General features: G+C 43.3%; 1 protein-coding gene across 5 annotated transcripts in view; it reads right to left on the reverse strand.

Annotated features, from left to right (window-relative positions):
• ST3GAL3 (ST3 beta-galactoside alpha-2,3-sialyltransferase 3) overlaps positions 1-19,174 on the reverse strand; it is a 236,055-nt gene that overhangs the window by 207,315 nt on the left and 9,566 nt on the right. For 4 of the 5 annotated variants that reach the window (XM_066623644.1, XM_066623643.1, XM_066623641.1 and 1 more), the window contains exon 2: positions 6,603-6,747. In XM_066623644.1, coding sequence (XP_066479741.1) covers positions 6,603-6,723 — 121 coding nt within the window. In that variant the 5' untranslated portion in view covers positions 6,724-6,747. Of the gene's footprint in view, positions 1-6,602; positions 6,748-16,266; positions 16,367-19,174 lie in introns of those variants that run through there. The other variant, XM_066623642.1, reaches the window with a different exon arrangement.

Genomic DNA, 19,174 nt, shown 5'->3' on the forward strand with positions numbered 1-19,174 from the left:
CAGCAACATGCAGATTACAAACATGGATGACTCTGGAAGGGACATATTTATGTGCACCTTACAGCCAACGATGCATTACTTCCCCCTTCCCTAGGTCACACCTGCCTGATCTAAAGAAATGAGGGTTTTGCACACCAGAAGCTCCTTAATAGAATGACAAGCCAAGGAAGTAGCTTTATTATATGTCATATTGCCTTCAACTTGTAAACTACTTCATAACATTTACCTTTGGCCTCTGTGATAAAACTACAACTCAATACATGTTAAAAAGTGGTGTCATCTTACATTTAGAATGGGGACAGCAACTGTCCCTCTTCACCCCAGCATGGCATCCTTCCAGTGGCTATGGGTTTCTCTTTTGCATCTTTTTAAAATTGTGAGCCCTTTGGGGATACAGAACCATTTATTGATTTATTTTGCTATGTAAACTGCTTTTTGAACTATTTTTTGTTGAAAAGTGGCACATAAATATTCTTAGTATTAACAATTGTCCATTAGTGGGTGAACTTTGAGATGCTAAATGTATGCCTGTTTGGTTGAAGATCACTGGTCTCTTCTAATGCCACCTAGATGGTTTCCTTTGGGGATGGAAGGGCAAGATACAAATATTTTAAAGAGTAAATAAATCGATAGGCACCAAGTTTTCTGTTAAGGATTCGCCTGAAAGTTCCTATCTGGAAATTCTGCAACACCAAACTAATGTTTAATCAAGGATTTCTCCTAGCTAGTCAATCTTGATTAGAAAGATAAGTAGCACTCCATATTATTATTATTATTATTATTATTATTAACAGTATTTATATACCACTTTTCAACTAGAAGTTCACAAAGTGGTTTACAGAGAAAAATCAAATAACTAAATGGCTTCCTGTCCCAAAAGGGCTCACAATCTAAAAAGATGCAAATGAATACCAGCAGACAGCCACTAGAACAGACAGTGCTGGGGTGAGGTGGGCCAATTACTCTCCCCCAGCTAAAAAAAGGAGCACCCACTTGAAAAGTGCCTCTTACCCAGTTAGCAGGGGTAAATATGACATTAGTATATTGTGCAATGTCAAGCAATCATTGTTTTGGAATAGGAGAGAAGAGAGCAACAAAAAACTTTTTAACACTTATTAACTTCAGAAAAAGGGAAAGCAGCCCTGAATGATGCAAAAGTGGCAGGTTAGTTAAGACAGGCGGGGTGTGTGTGTGTGTGTGTGTGTGTATAACAATGTTCTCACACTGCCTGCTTTACTTCTTCTGATGTGATACAGAAGCTTCCAGCTATTTTTTTAATTATAGTTTTAGTTTAAAAGATCAAAGATTAAAACATACAAGCTCAATTAGAAATACCAATTAGAAACAGATGAAAAAAAAGAAAAAAAAAGAAAAAACAGATATTAAAAGTTGTGTGGCAAGTGCAGAGTTCTCAATCTATGTTGCTTTGTTCTACAAAATCACATCATATATTGGTTATCACATCTTAAACACATCTTAAACATCTTAAACACATCTTAAACATTATCAAATCTTAAAATAATGATTCTAAAGTGCATTTTCAACAGCAAAAAAAGAAAAAAAAATTATATATCTGTTGTCTATTCATCGAATCCATAGTTCGTTTGACCCATTTTCCCCTTTGCATACAGGGTCCATGAATGGTTTCCAATTGTCCACAAAGGTTTGTACTGACTTATCTTTAAGAATTGTAAGTTTGTCAATTTCTACAAGGTCCAGTGTCTTTAACTACCATTCGTCCACTGAAGGTATCTCTGGAACTTTCTAGTACTGAGCATACAATATTCTTGCAGCAGTTGTCATATATAAAAATAATAATTTCACAGTCTTTTTGAATTGAATCATCCAATATTCCCTACAAAAAAGCTTCTGGTTTCATTTGTAAGTTTACCTTAAGTATCAATTGCATTTGCTGGTGTTATCAAGGTCCAATATTTTTTCACTTTGGAACAAGTCCACCACATATGATAAAGATTTCTTCTTGTCTTTTCAGAAATTTCCATCTAGAAGCAAACTCTTCTCTCATTTTGTAAATGAAGGTTAAAGGCATTTTGACAGTAGCAACTCCACAAGCACGGTATTTGCCATGTGCTGTATTTGCTTTTATTCTGTTTATTTTTCTTTCTTTCTTTTTTTAAGAACTTGAAGGCTGAGATCCCCTGCACTCCATTTGCCTCATCATTCAGTTACCAGGCAACTGTGCATTTCTATGACTTTTTAAAAGATGCAGCTCAAACATAAAACAGCAACTAGAATCATGTCCTCTGAAGAGATGGTGGAAATGCAGACAGCAGAAATGAAGGGGATTTAAACAAATGATTTAATGCACTGGTACTCAAACTGGTGGGTTGCAACCCACCAGCCTGTGTAACACTGCCCCTTTCCCTTTAAGGGACAGGGCAGGGGGGAAGTAGTGATGCAATGCCCAGGATCATGCCAGTGCAAGGGGGGCTATTTTTAGACTTAACTTATGTGCTGCCAGGATTTGGGGTGTGTGGGGGGGGGAGCCCTGTGGAACACTCTGCAGGGCTCCCCATAGCTTGTAAAAATTGGAAGTTGTGATCACAACCCACTTCCGGTTTCATCATGATTGCAACGTTCACTTTTTACAGGGAGCCCTGCAGAGCAATCCACGGGGCTTCCCACACTCCCCCAGACTTATGCAGCATATAAGTTAAGTCTAAAAAGAGCACCCCTTCCCCCACAGTGGAATCCTGAGGATCAAATCGCTGCTTTCCCCCTGCCCCTTAAAGGGAAAGGGACAGTGTTATTTATTATTTCATTTCATTTCACCTTTATGGGCTATTTATTAGATTTGTAATCTGCCTTTGTCCCCAAAGGGCACCCAAGGCTGCTAACAACAAAATACATACAAATACATAAAACTATAAAAATACAATAAAACAATAAAATAGATCATAAAATCATAAGACCATCAGCAACAATTGTTAAAAAGCAGTCATCATGCCTTCTATCAGGCATCAAAAGCTTTCTGAAATAAAAAAGTCTTCAGGCCACAACCCACCAGTTTGAGTAACACTGGCCTACCATTTCAGGTTCGACACTTAAGAAGTGACAAAATTATGCTGTTTTGACACACCACACCAACTGAACTCAGAGGAACTGTTCTGGTCTGCTTCAGGTGTCTAAGCAACCCAGCCTGGAATGACCTGAAGGAACATCCGGGGGCAAGAGAGGCCATTCCCAGAATGATGGCAGCTAAGAGTTGTGGCAGAATTATCCCACTGTAGGCAAGTAGTGACAGAGCCCCTTCTATCATCCCAGTAATTGAAAAGTCTGATCAAGGATGTCGCTCAAGAAGAAGAGGGGTTGGTACTTGCAAGGACTATTTTTGACTTTAAAAGCCCATTTCAGAGGCTGGCAATAAGAAAGCAGGCAGAAAGCTCCAAGAGAAACCCATGGAGTAAACAGACCCTGGATAGCCCAGGGAAACCATGTGCTGGGGGGGGGGACAAGGAGAAGGAGTCTGGAGTCTGAACACTCTCCCTGAAATGAGTTGACATTCTGAGGCCAAGCTGAAGGATGCAGGCTTGCCTCATTCCCTCTTCCTGCTCCTAAGCCAGTGAAATGAATTGCATTAGGCATCTGGACCTGCCATTGATGCAGGTATCACTTGTGCTTATTTCCAAGTCAACATGCACCAGCCTGTAGCCATGAGATCCCTTGGAACTTCAAATGTATGCTATTCTTCAGAGTACTCAAATTCCTATTTTTTATATTCACACACATATCACTTTAATTTCCCAAAATATCCAGTTATGCAGGTTGCTGCCTAAAAACATATAGGAATAACTATATTAGTGTCTAATATTCAATATAGTTAGTGGATAGTTATTTCACAAAATTTCAATATTACCAGCCATTACAAAAGATACTATACTGGAATCTGAAACACCTAATAAGCACGCCACAAACACTTTAGCCCACCACTCCTTTCAAAATCATAAAGTAGGAGGAATAGAACTTAGCAGATCATCAAGGATGGAGGGGCAGCATTTGCACACCGCCTCAAGAACCAGCAAGTCCTGATCACCCTGTATTCAAGTTTTGGCAATACCAGGAAAACTGAGAATACACACATGTAGAGTAGGATGTACAGAGCCCTCATGTTTATTTTAAAACCATCCTTCCCTCCCTTCCACCTTCCAGTTAAACGACTATTTTCGCTACGTATTTTCAGAGAATAAAACTAAAGTATATACTTGCTCAAACAGTAAACATTTTTAAAATTCCAACAGTATTCATAAAGCAGAAATATTTATGAAAAATAGGACATACTAACTCACCATAAGAAAATATTAACAAGATCCTAATGCTGACAAGAAAGATTTGAAAAGATGAAAAGAGGTAAGTGTAGTCAGCTGTAAAGTGATAAGGCTAATGCAGTGTTATTCAAACTGTGAGGCTCTTTAGGGAACTTTAGGGATGTCCTCTTGCAATGTTACACCCCTGGGCAGAATACCATCGTCTGCGCTTTTTTTAAAGCAGAAGAAACAGGAGTTGCTCCGAGAATGACTGCGAGAGTGGCTGCTGCCGCCCTGCCCTCTTCTCCCTCCACTCCGAGGCTGCATGTCCTTCTGCGTTCACTGCATGTTGTTTCCAAAGCTCTTCAGCTCCAACCCCCATCTGGCAAGTACCAAGCAAGCTCAGCTTGCAGTCCTTAACCCTTGCTGATCCTTGTCTGGTTGGTTCCTAGTTCCCAGCCTGGGATCGCTTCTTATCAAAGTGAAATCTCTCTTTTCAACCCCTCCCTCTTCCACTCCTCCCTTTCAATCTCCAAACCTTCCCACTTTCCTCCCCCTCTCCTTAAAGGTGCTTCCATGCAGTTGGCAAAGGGGGAGGGGAGAGACAAGCACACACCTTACTTGGCCAGGAGCAGAAAAAGGGTACTCTTTTTAAAGTGATTTATTAATCTTGTAGTTGACTGAAGAGAAAGGCTGTATTTTTAAAGTGATGAATCTTGCTATTTGAAGGAAATACTTATCAGCCATTGATGAAGTGATTGCCAGCCCAATCCTATCCACACTTTCCTGGGAGTAAGCCCCATTGACTCTGATGGGACTTACTTCTGAGTAGACATGCACAGGCTTGAGCTGTGCATCTCCTAGTATAGGAGACAAATCAGCTTCCTAACCAAACCTTTATCAGCTCTAATATATTTTCATGGTCTATTTTTGTTTTCCCCACCAGCTGCTGGAAAAATTTGATTTCATTAAATTAATAAAGGGTTCAGTCCTATCCAAGGAAAATGGGAGAAATGACTAGTTGGATTGGGGTCCACAGTGTGTGTGTGTGTGTGTGTGTGTGTGTGTGTGTGTGTGTGTGTGTGTGTGTGTGTGTAATGTTGACCGGACTGGTTGTTCACAAAATTCATTTGATAAAACAATTCTATTGGTATGCTTACAGAGTTTTAAAAAATGAGTCCTCCTGGACCAGATAAAATCTACCTACTCCAGCATCCTGTCTCCAACAGTGATCAGCAGCTGATCATTTATAAAGCATGTATATTGCTGTGTATTAATAATATATTTTTAAGATCTGCATTTAATTAATGATATGATTAATATAATATTAATATGGTTAATATATATTTAATGTTATATCATAATAAATATAATATTTTAATATTATATTTAATATAGTTAATATTTCTGGCCACTTCCTGTTTAATGATGTCACTTCCAGCCCTCAGGAACATGATGGGGAGTCATGGCCAACAGCCACAGGGGTCAAGGGAGCCACTGGTTGGAAAAGTTTGAGTACCTGGGCTAATGCGTAAGGGAAAACCTCAGATTATTCTGCACAAAATGCAGATCATAGCCAACTACATCCTGAATTTAATCTAGTAATACAAGCATCAGCATATCTCTCCTGATTGATTTGTTCCATTGAAGAAAAGTCCTAGAGAAGTTAAATGTCTCCCTCCATTTAAGCTGAGACCAGATATTGGACTCAAGTTTGTATCAGTCCTTCCATAACCAACACTCTAATACTCATCTAGTGCTTCCTGCTGCCTTGGCACTGGAGCTGCCCCTAACCATGCAAACATACCGCATATGTTAATGCACTGGATTACCACACCACAGTTATTCATTACTACAAAGAGTACACAGTGAATATCAGAAGTCAACTGTGCAACCTACAGTTGCAAAACTGTTGATGCATGCAATATAAGTTTAATCTCATGGAAGAAGAAAAAATGAAGACACCCCTTCACTTGCAAAACAGAAAGAGAAGAACACAGCAACAACACTAAAGAAAATTAGCAAATAAAGAAACACACAATTCTCAGAGGCTCACTCAACAGAGGCAGCACAAATTACGGTAATGTGCCCACACAAACAAGGGCAGGAAATATACTATTTCATTTACAGTACCAAAATATATGAATGTTGCCGTTGTGTCCAAATTAATCCATCGAGAGACCAAGACTATTAAGAGGAAGGCAAATTTGATCCCCGCAGCACAGGTAAGAGGATCCAATAATTGCTTGGGTTTGTTGCATTGCGGGCAGACCTGAAATCCGCTCAGCCACATGACAACTAAGACTCTCAGATGGCCTGCACAGAAGGTATACTTACTTGAATCTTCCCATCGGAGAAGATGCAGTTTCCAAGCTGAGTAATAGAGAAATCCCAACACCAGAAAAAGACACAGGGCTAGTAGCAGGTTACGCATGAACACCAGAAGTCCCATCTTCATATGGGATTGGCTCTTCTACAACACCTGAGGGAGAAAAACCAATTTGAGCCTTGCATTTTCTAGTTACTGACCTCATTCACTGTAATATATACATATATATATACTAATATACTACACATACATAAAATATTAAGCAGTATTGAACATACATATCTTCCTAACAGGCATATTATCCATGCACTCCTATTAGTAATTCTATACTTCTTCCACAGAAATAAATTTCACTAAAATGAACAAGGCATACTTCTTACTAACTGTAGGTAAAATCAAGATACTGCACCTCTTAGCCTTTATCTATAAAAGTAAGTATCCTGGGTGCCACTGTATGCTCTGTGAAATCATAAGAATACAACTTATTACTGGGTTACTGTGTTTAGAGAGTTCACTCCTACAGAACCAGCCCTTGGTTCAGATTAGAACAATAATGGGTGTTTCAAACAAAATCACTTTTATGGCCCAATCCTATCCTGGCCTGGACCAGAGCATGCAGTGACAGTGACACAGCCTCCACTGCATGCTACGGGCTGGTCAGAGATGAGGCAGTGGTAGAGAGCCAAGTAAAGAAATCTCATACTTACTTACTCCATCACTTCCTGGTCCCCAGTGGGCCTACTCAGATCTACGCCAGCTCTTTTGTTGGTATAAATCCAATTAGGTCTAAGGAGGCACATCAGGCCGAGACAAAGCATCTCAGTGCTGCCAAGATCCACCCATGGCCCACCCTCAGCATGCCCACAATCCCCACACCGGGCCTCCCTCTTCAACCTTTGAATCACTCCACCACAACCTTACCTGCACCCTCCTAGCATCCAGCAACCCATGGCACATGCACGGGGCCACCAGCCATTTGCACTGGTTGCCCCAAAGTGCACAGCAGTGGCACAGCTTTTACAATGCCACAGTGACACTTATGGCAGCAGACCAGGAGCTCAGCCACCTTAAGTGGCCCATAAGATTGGGTAGTTATTTTAGGAAACAGTTCACAATACTGGATAAAGAGTACTAGAATGCTAAGAGTGCTAGAACACTTGAAGTAATCTTAGACTCTAATCTTGGCTGCATCAATTTACACAAGTCTTACGTAAACTAGAGTTACCGTAAAAAGAATCACTTGAACTTTACTAGTAGCCACTTGCCCTCAGTAATACTATCCTATTTCACTTTTATCATCATAAATAGTTTGGCTCAGTCTCAAACTTCTTCTGTCAATCTTTCTAACAATACCAACTTCTGTATATGGCATGGGCATGGCCGTATTTCCCCAAAATTGCTTCATATTTACATCAGAACATTCCTATAACATAGCCAGTATTTTGAAATTAAACAACTGTTGGCATTGTGCTAATCTAATCCATATTTCCAGAGTTGTCTAAAAATCATACAGTACAGGAAACTAACATTAGACCACTGAAGAAGTAACTAGACATACTCGTACAATTCCATTAGAACCACTTTGTTCTGGAGCCAAAAGATCTGGAAACAATTGTTCATCTCAGTTCAGTTCAGTAAGACCTTTATTGGCATAAAAGTTCATCTCTTAATAGCAGCAAGAGCAAGCAGCTCTGGCTCATCCATGAGGCTAACTGAGATTGCAACTTCAGGTAGCAATCTCCTCTCCCTGGATTGGAAAAGGAAATGGTTTTTAAACCATTCAAAACTGTAGTTTTAGTTACAAAAGTACTACGATTATGCAATTATGATTTCATGTTATAATTACAGTATATGGTTTATTTTTAAATATGAAGCATTTTGTTTCTATATTATGTTAAATAAAATTTAAAAGACGTTGTTACTAATATATTCAGAAATAGCACGAAAACCTTAAAAATGGCATCCAAATAAAATACATTAAGAAAATTATGCCAAACTGCAAATTTTCTTAATTTAAGTAAATATAAAAAATAGGCTGATAAATACAAAACAATGCAGAGGGCCACCCTGCACATCTATTACCCAATAGACTATAATCAGATTTGTGCTGCTCTCTCAAAAAGGTTCCCAATTTCCACACACACCTGTCATCTGCTATCCTACTTGTATTCTGGTGTAAGCAACTGAGCAGTGACTCAGGACTTTCCCAGGTTGAATTTCACCTTCTACAATAAACTTGCTCAGTGACCCTTGGCAAGCTTCTCAGTCACAGTTTCCAGCTGCAATATGGGGATATAGAATGGAGTTTTGTTGACCACTTCAATGTTTTAATTTGATTCTCCAACACTTGTTTTTGTTATGTTATTACATTTTAGGTAATGCTTCATGCTCATTTTAATTAGAATTGTAAGCTACCTTGATAGTTCTTTCAGGGATGGAAATATGCGATATAAACATTTTAAATAAATACGCAAACACATACCTCTCTTAAAACGGGTAGATAATACATATGAAACACTTTGCACACGCAGAAAGCATTTTACAAAAGTATTATTACTAGTGATGAACAAGGCAGGGACAGAAGGGGAGAGTTATGCAGGCATAAAAGGCCCCACACCCTGAACACTAGAAATTTGGTCCTCTAGTTCTCTGAGTAGTCATGACACACAGGGCCCAATCCTACCCTATTTTCCAGTGCCGGTGCTGCTGTGCCAATGGGTTATGCACTGCATCCTATGTTGGGCAGGCAGTCTCAGAGGCCTCCTCAAGGTATGACAACATTTGTTCCCTTACCTCAGGACTGTATTGCGGCTGCACCAGAGCTGGAAAGTTGGACTGGGCCCACAGTCTCACAACATGAAACTTCCAGTTAAATCCTGGAGGACACCTTTACATAACTGAGAAGATAGGAGGAATGGGACATTCTGTTCTCCCACCTGAGACTGCCTCTAAACTAAAGGAAGGTTGCGAAACAAAAAACAAGTGGCATAGCAGGATATAAAAGAGGTGTTGAGGCTCCTGGGAAAGGAGCCTGACTGACTGAAGTATAACAAGCATGTACAAAGATTTGCTTAGTTCCCAGTGGCAGGCTCACTTGACGTACATATTTGCAGACCACTTGACGCACAAGGAAGCAAGAGTGAGCAAGCAAGCACAAGAGTCCCTCTTGTCTTTTACTGAAGAAAAGGAGCACTAACAGACTGAGTACAAGTCACATACAGGAACTAAAAAAAAAAAAAAAGCCAAGATGGATTACACCTTTCCAGCAGGCTGACCAGCAGCTGCAGTAGCAGAGAGTTCAGGATCTCTCAGTCCGGCTACTGTTTCTAATTCCTTAGAGCAGTGGTTACCATACTGTGGGTTGGGACCCACTGGTGGGTCATGACCTGATTTTTGGCGGGTCCCATAGCAATTGAGGAGAGACTCCTATGAAAATGGTGATGGAAAGATCAGATAACTACTTGCCTGAAGCTATTCAAAAATCATATAGCTAATTGCCCTGCAAAGAGCTCAGTTTCTGCAGTTTGCAAACATGTGTACATATAGGGAAATAAATGTTTGAGCTTCTTTCTTGGCATTATTATTATTTGTAAATAAATAATTTATTTCTAAATGTTTTTTTTTTTTAAGTTTCATAAACCTAGGTTGATCCTGATAGAGTGTCATTTTAAAAAGTGAGTCCCAGTGCTAAAAAGTTTGGGAACCACTTCCCTGGCATCTTAAACATTTTCCAAATTTTATTTGAGGAGCACACATGCTTTGAACATGTTGGAAGAGAATACCAAAAACCCACACTTCTCAAATATACCATTAAGGTCACAATCCTATACTCACTTACCTGGAAGTGAGTCCCACTGAATTCAATAGGACTTACTTCTGAGTAGATATGTATAAGATCAAGGTGTAAGAGACACAACTGATGAACACTGAAGAATTACTCTAGTACAGGGGTGTCAAACTTGTTTCATACAGTGGGCCAAATAACATTTGTGGCACCTTCTGGGGGCTGGAAATGACATCATTAAGCAGGAAGTGATATCATTAAGCAAATTATGACCAGAAATAAGCACTTTGTTCTCACTTAGGAACTCATTAAATGCAAATGACAGAAGAGAAAATACGCAAATCGTGATCATATTTTCAACTTATGGGAGAGTCCAATTATCACATGCAGACCAACCAGTTGCAGACCTACCATAAGGTCCAATGGGGCAAAAGCACCAAGCACAAGGCACTAGGACCCTGCAGAAGCCTCTCTGAGGCTCCCGACGGGGGCAGAAACTGTGCTTCTGGTTTCCCCAGAAGCACAGTTTATAGACTCAGGGAACCTCACAGATGCATTCCTGATGCATTCCTAGGTTGCAGGAGCCTCAGGTGAGTAGGGAGAGTGGATTTCTGCATGGGGAGCGGTGATTGCCTAGGGGGGGTCATCATTACAGACCTTTGCCCCAGGCGCAGGTTCTGGGGAGGTCCGCCGCTGAGGCCAACTGTTAGGGCAGCAGGGAAGGATAGCTCTTGCTTTCCGGATAGCAGAGTGGCACGGGAGCGTAGGGAGACAGCACAAGAAGCAGGCGATCCCAAACAGAGCCAAAGAAGCAGACACAGGCTTGTTTGTTGCAGAAGCATGTATTGGTAAAGGAGCAGGCAGAAGAGTAGTCAGTCAAACGGTCCAGAAGTCAGGGATACAGAGAGGCACAGTCACGATACGCAGTCCAAGTCACAGAATAAACAAGCAGCACAACACGAAGAAACTCCACCACACCAACCTACATTTAGTGTCAGCTCTTGCCCCCATATACACCGGGGCCAGCCAATCAAAATAGGGCAACCTCATAGTCACAAGACTGTTTTGTGACCCTTTCTGATTGGCTGTTCAGTGGTGCATTGCACCACTCCACCATAGCCTACGTGACTCTGCACATATCTCTCCCCAAGTCACGTGACTCCCACCTATAACAGGTGCAGCCGATTGCATCAGCATACATATACAGTGCAGCTGTTCCTTTGCTGCATTTCACACCGGGCTTGGACATCAAGGCCCCTCCTACCACATCCTAGCTTACAACAATTCAGGGCCTGGGGTGCCAAAGGCCTTTTCAGCAGTGCCACTTCTACCAAGGCATCACTTGGCAGCTCAGCAGCTGAGAGATGCTCTGCAAAATGACACCTCTGCAGAAGCAGCACTGCTGAAACATTGGCCCATGCAATAATTGGGCTCTCCCAGTGCCACTGCAGTGTCTCCCACTCTTGTTCATCTTTGTTTCCCCGTAGTGTTCCTTGCCTTCTGAAGCCTCCTTCCATATCTCCCGCCCAAAGCCTCATCAGAAGTGGTGCTGCTGAAAGGGCAGTGTAGGGAGAGCTCAGTCATCACATGAGCCAGATAAACAGCTTCTATGGGTCATATGAAGTTCACAGGCCTTATGTTTGACATCCCTGCTCTACTAGCTCCAAAGACTTGATGCAATTCAAGATTTGATACAGAACTGCAATTCCTACCCCTCACTCCAGCTTGTGCTAAAGCAGCTCACCTGTGCTCTAATATCCTATTTGAATAATTGAGCAGGAAACCTTGAAAGCCTCCATCACCTGTAAGTATCCTGCTGCTGCCCTGCTTGTTCACTTCCTTCCCACCAGTCTGCTGTAGGGAGAAAAAAAAGATTGCAGAAATCCCATATGACAACCAGCTGGAGCCCTAGAGTCACAATTGGACATGCTGGGAAGAAATCTGTCTCCTGCATAACTATAGCATTCAGGAGGAAGAGTACAGCTTACACTTTATTGCTATTAACCTTAACAGCTGTCATTGCTCAAAGGGTTTTTTCCCATCTAATTAAGTCAATGTAGCATTCAGTAACAAGGGACAGAGCTGCTTAAGGCAAGAACACCCAATTCTGAACACCAGGGCTTCATTTTACGCATTTCCCAAGAGGATTAACCAATGCATTCTACACTGCTCTCATTAGTCTTCTACATTAATATAATGACTAATGTAAGCTACCTGCTCTCCATCACATTGTGGTAGATCAAGCAAAAATAAATAAATAACCATCCCAAAACAAATACAATTTCAATGTTATTCACATTATTAAACAACATTAACCAAAATTTTACATAACCTTGAAAAATTATTTTCACTGCTTCCTTGACCCTTAGCTGTCAGAGAAAGTGCCAATACATATGAAAGGGGAGGGAACCAGACCATCTTCATACGGAGACTAAAAATGTGATCCAAGGCACATCTACTCAGAAGTAAGTCTCAATGAGTTCAATGGGACTTACTCCCATGTAAATGCGTATAGGATTGCAGCCTTAGTAATAAGCAAGACAGGTGAGATATGAAAAACAGGCAGGTTCATATATACCAGAATGGAGGCAGAAGCTTCTTCACAGCTTTAAGAGCAGTGATAATCAAGTCTTACCATCTTACCAGAGAAAGCAAGACTTGCCTTAGGAATAGCAATTTAGGCTGGCTAGACCATAACCTTGCATAACTACTGAGTTTGAACTGAGAAAGATTACTATGTAATTTAAGACTGCAATCCTATGCAAGCATAGGTGAGGGGGGAGAAAAACCACCTTGAGCATTATAGGACATATCCAAGTACACATGCATAGTAAGATTATTATTTATTTATTAGATTTATATTCAGTCTCTCTCTCTGAAGGGCACCCAAGACTGGTCTGTAATAGTGGCCCTTATCTCACCATCGTAAATTGAATGCATCATAACTGAATGCAGAGGTTCCTATTCACTGGTGAACATGAGCTTCAGATAAACACCCTATGAACTAGAAAATATGCTCCTATGAACTAAAAAATTAGAATGATATTTTGGTGTAATGATTTATATAAAAAACAAATTCCCACTTCTAAGGGCAGAAATATCTTCACATTGATACTTATTTGCCCTTCCATGTGAAAGCACAAAGGTATACCAATAGCAGGCTTGTACAAAAGTATTTTAATATATGTTGCTCTGGCTAGCTATAATGCAGCCCTCTTGGCTCCATTCAAGGTCATTCCTTCCTTCTTTCCTGACTGGTGTCTGGCACAACACCTATGTCAGCTAACATAAAAATCAATACTATTTAAATTGCTCATAAATGGTTTGAAGTCTCTAACAGTGAGGTAAGCAGAGGCACAGAAGTAACCCAATTATTTAGCATATGATAAAAGGCAAAGGAAACTGTGAAGCACTGCAAGTAGATCTCTCTTAACTGGGTAACTGAATAAGACAGTACAACAGTGGATGAGATGCAACTAATAATTGTACATTTGTGTACAATGGGACCAAAAAACTCCACTAACCTTCTGTAGTCTCAGGGAGTTCCCCTAACATTATTTGTGCCCTCCCTGGTAAACTCTGTATCAAACATATGTATAATACTATGTATCCCATATGTAAAAGAGGTTGTCAAGCAATTATATATCAGATCTTAAATATCTGTTGCTGGACTGGGACACTTCAGATTGGAGGTAAGAGATGGTTATTTGAATGGTCTTTCATATTTAAGAAATAAAGGAAAAATGGTACAGTTTCATGTACATTCATAACTAATCTATCAGGGAGAATAGTAGGCCACAACCTTCCCCTTGTCTATAGTCATGATGGCTACTGTGAGAAACAGAACACTGATTTTTGATCTGATCCAGGAGGGTTTCTCTTTTGTAGCATACTGCGCAATGAATAGTAGAGTGTTTTAAATATGCACTCGTATTTAAAAATTACCCCTTGGCACAGTTTTCTGAAACAGAAGGGGATGAAACAACTAAAACTACAACTAAACCTTTCCTGTTAGTAAGGAAACAGGTCTTCCAGTTACCTTCAGTCACTTGGCACTCAAGACGGATACTATCAATTCCTTAATCATCTCTATCAGCTAATGTCCAGACTATTTTCCACAAAGATGCAGCTGACACTTCTACAAAACCTGATGGAGAGCAGAAAATATTGTTTTTCAACAGCTCTCTGCCCCCAGTCTCCCAAGAGAGGGTGGGTTTTTTTTGGCAAATGCAGATGTATTTCCTTGCAGAGCCCTTCAGGTTTAATCTGCATTCTACACAAGAAGTTTCAAGTTACAGTTTCAAAGAGCATTGTGCTGACCGTCACCTTTAGGCCAGTCAACAATAATGCAATTGGAGGACGTACTTGGAAGGCAACTAGTATGTAGACACCTCACAGAACAGTTAATCTAGATGATGCAACCGCATGTGGAAGAGAGCTAGGGTCAAAAGGAACCCAGGGACACCTGATAACTCCCCCAGATTTAATCAACATTCCTTCACACTCTTCCTCCCATATGCTGCCCCTTCATCTCTACATAGCAGAATGTTGGCACAGAGGAGCACACACCAGTTTACCAATCCAAGAGAAGCAACCATAATTCAGAGAAATAGCAGCAAGGATGTCGACAGATACAACATCTGAACATGAAGTATGTATGTAGGGGGCATGCCCACCTGCCCTGCCCACCAGTCCCATTTTCATTGCTTCTGCCCTTCCTCTCAAGACTCAGTTGCATCAAAGCACACCCAGAAGTGAAACCAAGACAAGAAAGAAGCATCTGCATTATGGATTCTCAGAATGTCACATCAGTGTCATCTGTCACCAAGAGGATGATGTGTAGATAGTGGGATTGGGACCAGATCCTTAAAAACACAGAACATAAGAACAGCCTGCTGGATCAGGCCAAAGGCCCATCAAGTCCAGCCTCCAATATCTCACAATGGCCAGCCAGATGCTTCATGAAAACACACAAGACAACAGGGAGCACACAATCCGGGTGCCCTCCCTTGCATCTGGCATTCTGAGGTAGCCTACCTCTAAAACCAGGAGGCTGCACATACCCATCACAGCTTGTAACCTGTGATAGACTTTTCCTTAAGAAACTGTGCTTGGGAAATCCTTGCTGGGAGAAGAAGGTAAGGAGGGGATTATGAAGCGAGGCTGCGATGAATTAAGGTTCTGGTCCATCACACATGCAAAGCAGGGATGTGTGGTGGGTGGGGAAGCAAGTGAGGCAGAGCCTCCCTGATAAGCGCCGCTGCCATGTGAGGCACCCAAGCACCCACAACCCACATGGAGACAGGTGAGGCAGAGCCTCCCCACTGGAGTTCACTGAAAAGCACCACTGCAGTGTGAGGCACCCAAGGACCCACAACCCACGCAGAGGTTGTTCCCCCTCTTGCCTTCCCAGAGGAGTCCTTCGAAAAGCATCGCTGCATGGGTGATGGGTGCCTCACACAGCCTGAGTGAAAAGCATGGGTGCCTCACACAGCGGCGGCGCTTTTCAAAGGACTCCAGTGGGGAGGCTCTGCCTCACCTGCCTCCCCACCCACCGCACGTACTTGGTGGAAGGGTGAAGGCAAGAGGGGGAACAACCACGCGTAAAGGGCCGGTAGGGGCAGGACGGCAGCACCATATGAAGGGTGGGGAGTGACAGGCTTGGAGGAAAAGGCCAGGCATAAAACTGAGGGCTCCAGGAAAGGCTCTGGGCAGGAGAAGACCGCAGGCCGGCAGGCGCGCAAGCGGAGGACCAGCGCAGAGCAGGACGCTGACCCGGGCCAGGGGAAGCACGGAAAATGAGAGCCTGGTGCTGTGCAACACCCCGGCCGGCCGGCCGGCCAGCCGGCCCCCCCGCCCCGCCACTGCTCCCTCTCCCTCCTCCTCACCCGAGCAGCAGGGGGATCCCGGCCACCCTTCCTCCTGCCTGGGGTTCCTGCTGCCCCGCCACCCGCCATGCCGGGCCGGGCAGCGGCGGCTGCACAAGCGAGCGAGGCAGCCGGCCTGAGAGGCAGGGGTCGCTCGCCAATCACGCGGCAGGGAGGTCCTCTGGGTGGCCAATGGAGGCCGGAGAGGGGCATCCTCCGCGCTGCGCCCAGGGAGGCTGCGGGGGGCTTCCAGCAGACCAATCAGGGCGAGGAGCTCTCCGAGCCTCTCCAGCGCCCCCAGAGCGCGAGGCTGTCCAATCAACCCAGGCGCGGAGTGGGGGGGCCGGCAGAGCCTCCAATCAGTGGGGGCGCATCTCCTTGCGAGCCTTCCTTCCACCGCCCCCTTCGATCCCAGGCGGAGCTTGAAGCATCCTCCGCAGCCAATGGGGAGATGGCGTGGGAGGAGGACCGCTGCCGAGATTAGGCAGGGTCAGGGGGCGCAGGGAAGGCTCGGACGCTGGGCAGCAGGGGAGGGCGCCGCTGCCGCGCTCCATCAGCCAGGGAGAGGCTCGTTGGCATGCAGGGGAGGGCCAACGACCAGGGCGCAGGGCCCCCTTGAGCTGTGCCCAGCGCGCCAGTGCCAGCCGGGCTCGCCGCCCGCAGAACGCGGCAGGGCTGCAGCCAGCCTCCCCGAGCAGGCGGTAACGGAAGCGCGGCAGGGTGGGCAGCGCCTTTCCTGCCCATCTGATGCGCTCCTGGCGCCTCTCCCCCCTTCACGCCACGCGTGCCGGAGCAAGGCTTCGTTTTACCTGGTCCGGGGTGGCAAGCCAAGGGCGGCAGCCAAAGCTGCAGCGGCACTGCCGTCCAAGGGGCCAGCAAGGTGCTCGTCTGAGTCCTCTCAGGGGACAGAAAGGGCTCGGGGTGTGAGCAGGAGGTGCGAGTTTCATGTGATGAGCTGCACCTTTGCGGGAGGGATTCTGAGTGCAAAGTGGGCTTGCAAAAGGGGAAGGGGTAGCCTGTCCCAAGGCATCTCCTCCAGGTAGGTGGCCTCAAAAGAAAGATGTTAAAAGTATACCAGCTGCAGGCATTTATTTTATTCCTTTAATCCAGCAGTTCCCAAACTTTCTACCATGAGGACCCACTTTATAAAATTGGTACTCTAGCAGGACCCACCTAGGTTTACCAGACTTTAAAAAGGGAGAACTAGAAATATATTAATAACCAGAAAAAGACCCTCAAACATTTATCTCCCTATATTTACACATGCTTGCAAACTGCAGGAGTTCAGCTCCTTGCAGGGCAGTTAGCAGCTATCTTGCACCCTGCAGGAGCTGATCTCTTTGCAGGTTGATTAGCAACTACAGTATCTGATTTTTTCAGTAGCATCCCAGCTTGAGGCAGATATCTGATCACCCTTTGGTGACTCACCAAAAATCAGATCACAACCCACCAGTGGGTCCCAACGCACAGTTTAGGAAGCACTGATTTAGTCAGTTTCTACCCCACTCTTCCTCCCCCCCCCCCAAAAAAAAGGAATATTGAGGGCAAGCAGAGATGTGTCCATTAAATGAATCCATTAAATGTAGAGTACATTTAACTAAAGCAGCACCCAGAAGGAACCTGGAAAAAGTAGGATAGCCACCAAGGATACAATAAAGAAGAGCACAAAAGGGTGTCCTGTAATCTTAATGAAAGTATTGCTTTGTGGGGGGGGGGGGAGAGAGACTGCAGAGCTTACAAGAAAGAGAGTCTAAAGAGATGCGATAGAATCTCCAGAGAAAACTAGAAATAAAAATGAGAAAACCAATGGAAGAGCAAAGGCATTTCCAAATTTCCAAAGAAATAAAGATCTAAACAGGATAAAAAGCAAATAAGATCCAAATAATTCTTAGATAATTCACATATCATGGGGGTAGGCCTTCTATAGAGAAATTTGCATCAGAACTGCCATCAGTTAAGGAGTCATAGCTCAGTGAAAGAATATCTGACCTACTGTTGCAATTTTCTACCATGGCAAATTTTGCTCAACTCTCTCCACTTTTAGATGTTCAAGAGGGCTCACTAAGTCACAATCCAGGTTTATTTCCATGCAGAACTTGCCATTTCCCAGCTGCTTGCTTTATTCCTATTTACTCTTTTACTTTTCTGGCTGACAGCATCAGGCAGCGGCAGCAGCAAAAGAACTCTGTTTTGCATCATGTCCACGGCACCTGGCAAATGCCTTTTACTGTAAAGCCCAGTTCTGCTATTCTAGTTCCTCAAGCACCATATAAACTATGTGTTGTACATAAAGCAAAATAAAAGGTACAATTCCCTGCCCCTTCACTGTTTTTCTGCAGCTGATTCCACACCTTAATCATTTCCCATCATTCCCTTCTTCTCTAGCATCTTACCTAAGACTGTAAACTCCTACTGGAGGCTCAGCTGGAGAAAAGCAGTGAAGAGGCAACTTTGTATAAAGCATTTGAATATATCACAGAAGAAGTCATATGGATGCCGGGAGTTACAGTAATCCAGTGATGGAGAGTAACAAGGGAGACAGAATGGTGAGAAAATGGAGGATTTAATTTGGGGATTATGGAGGATATGGGTAGCAGAGCAAGAAAGGGGCTAGAAAGGAGAGTAGATAAAGGAGTGGGACCAAGAGAATTAAGACATTTGAGAATGGAGCAAATGAGGAAGTGTGGAGAAAATGAGGAAGTGGTGGGCTAGAACATTCTCCTCCCTTTTCTGCACCATTCGCTCTCTTCCAATTCAGGGAGTGGAAGGAGCAGAGGGTGGCACATTGCAAGGTAAGAGAAAAGGAAGCATCCAGGATGCCACCTCAGGCACCAGAAAATTTTGGGCCACTCCTAAGGAAAAGTAACAGGCTAGCAGTCAGGAACGCTGGCATGTCAGTGCATTTGTTAAGTCAGAAGACTAGCTAACT

The sequence above is a fragment of the Tiliqua scincoides genome, chromosome 4 (assembly GCF_035046505.1).
Source record: "Tiliqua scincoides isolate rTilSci1 chromosome 4, rTilSci1.hap2, whole genome shotgun sequence".
Classification (NCBI taxonomy): domain Eukaryota; kingdom Metazoa; phylum Chordata; class Lepidosauria; order Squamata; family Scincidae; genus Tiliqua; species Tiliqua scincoides.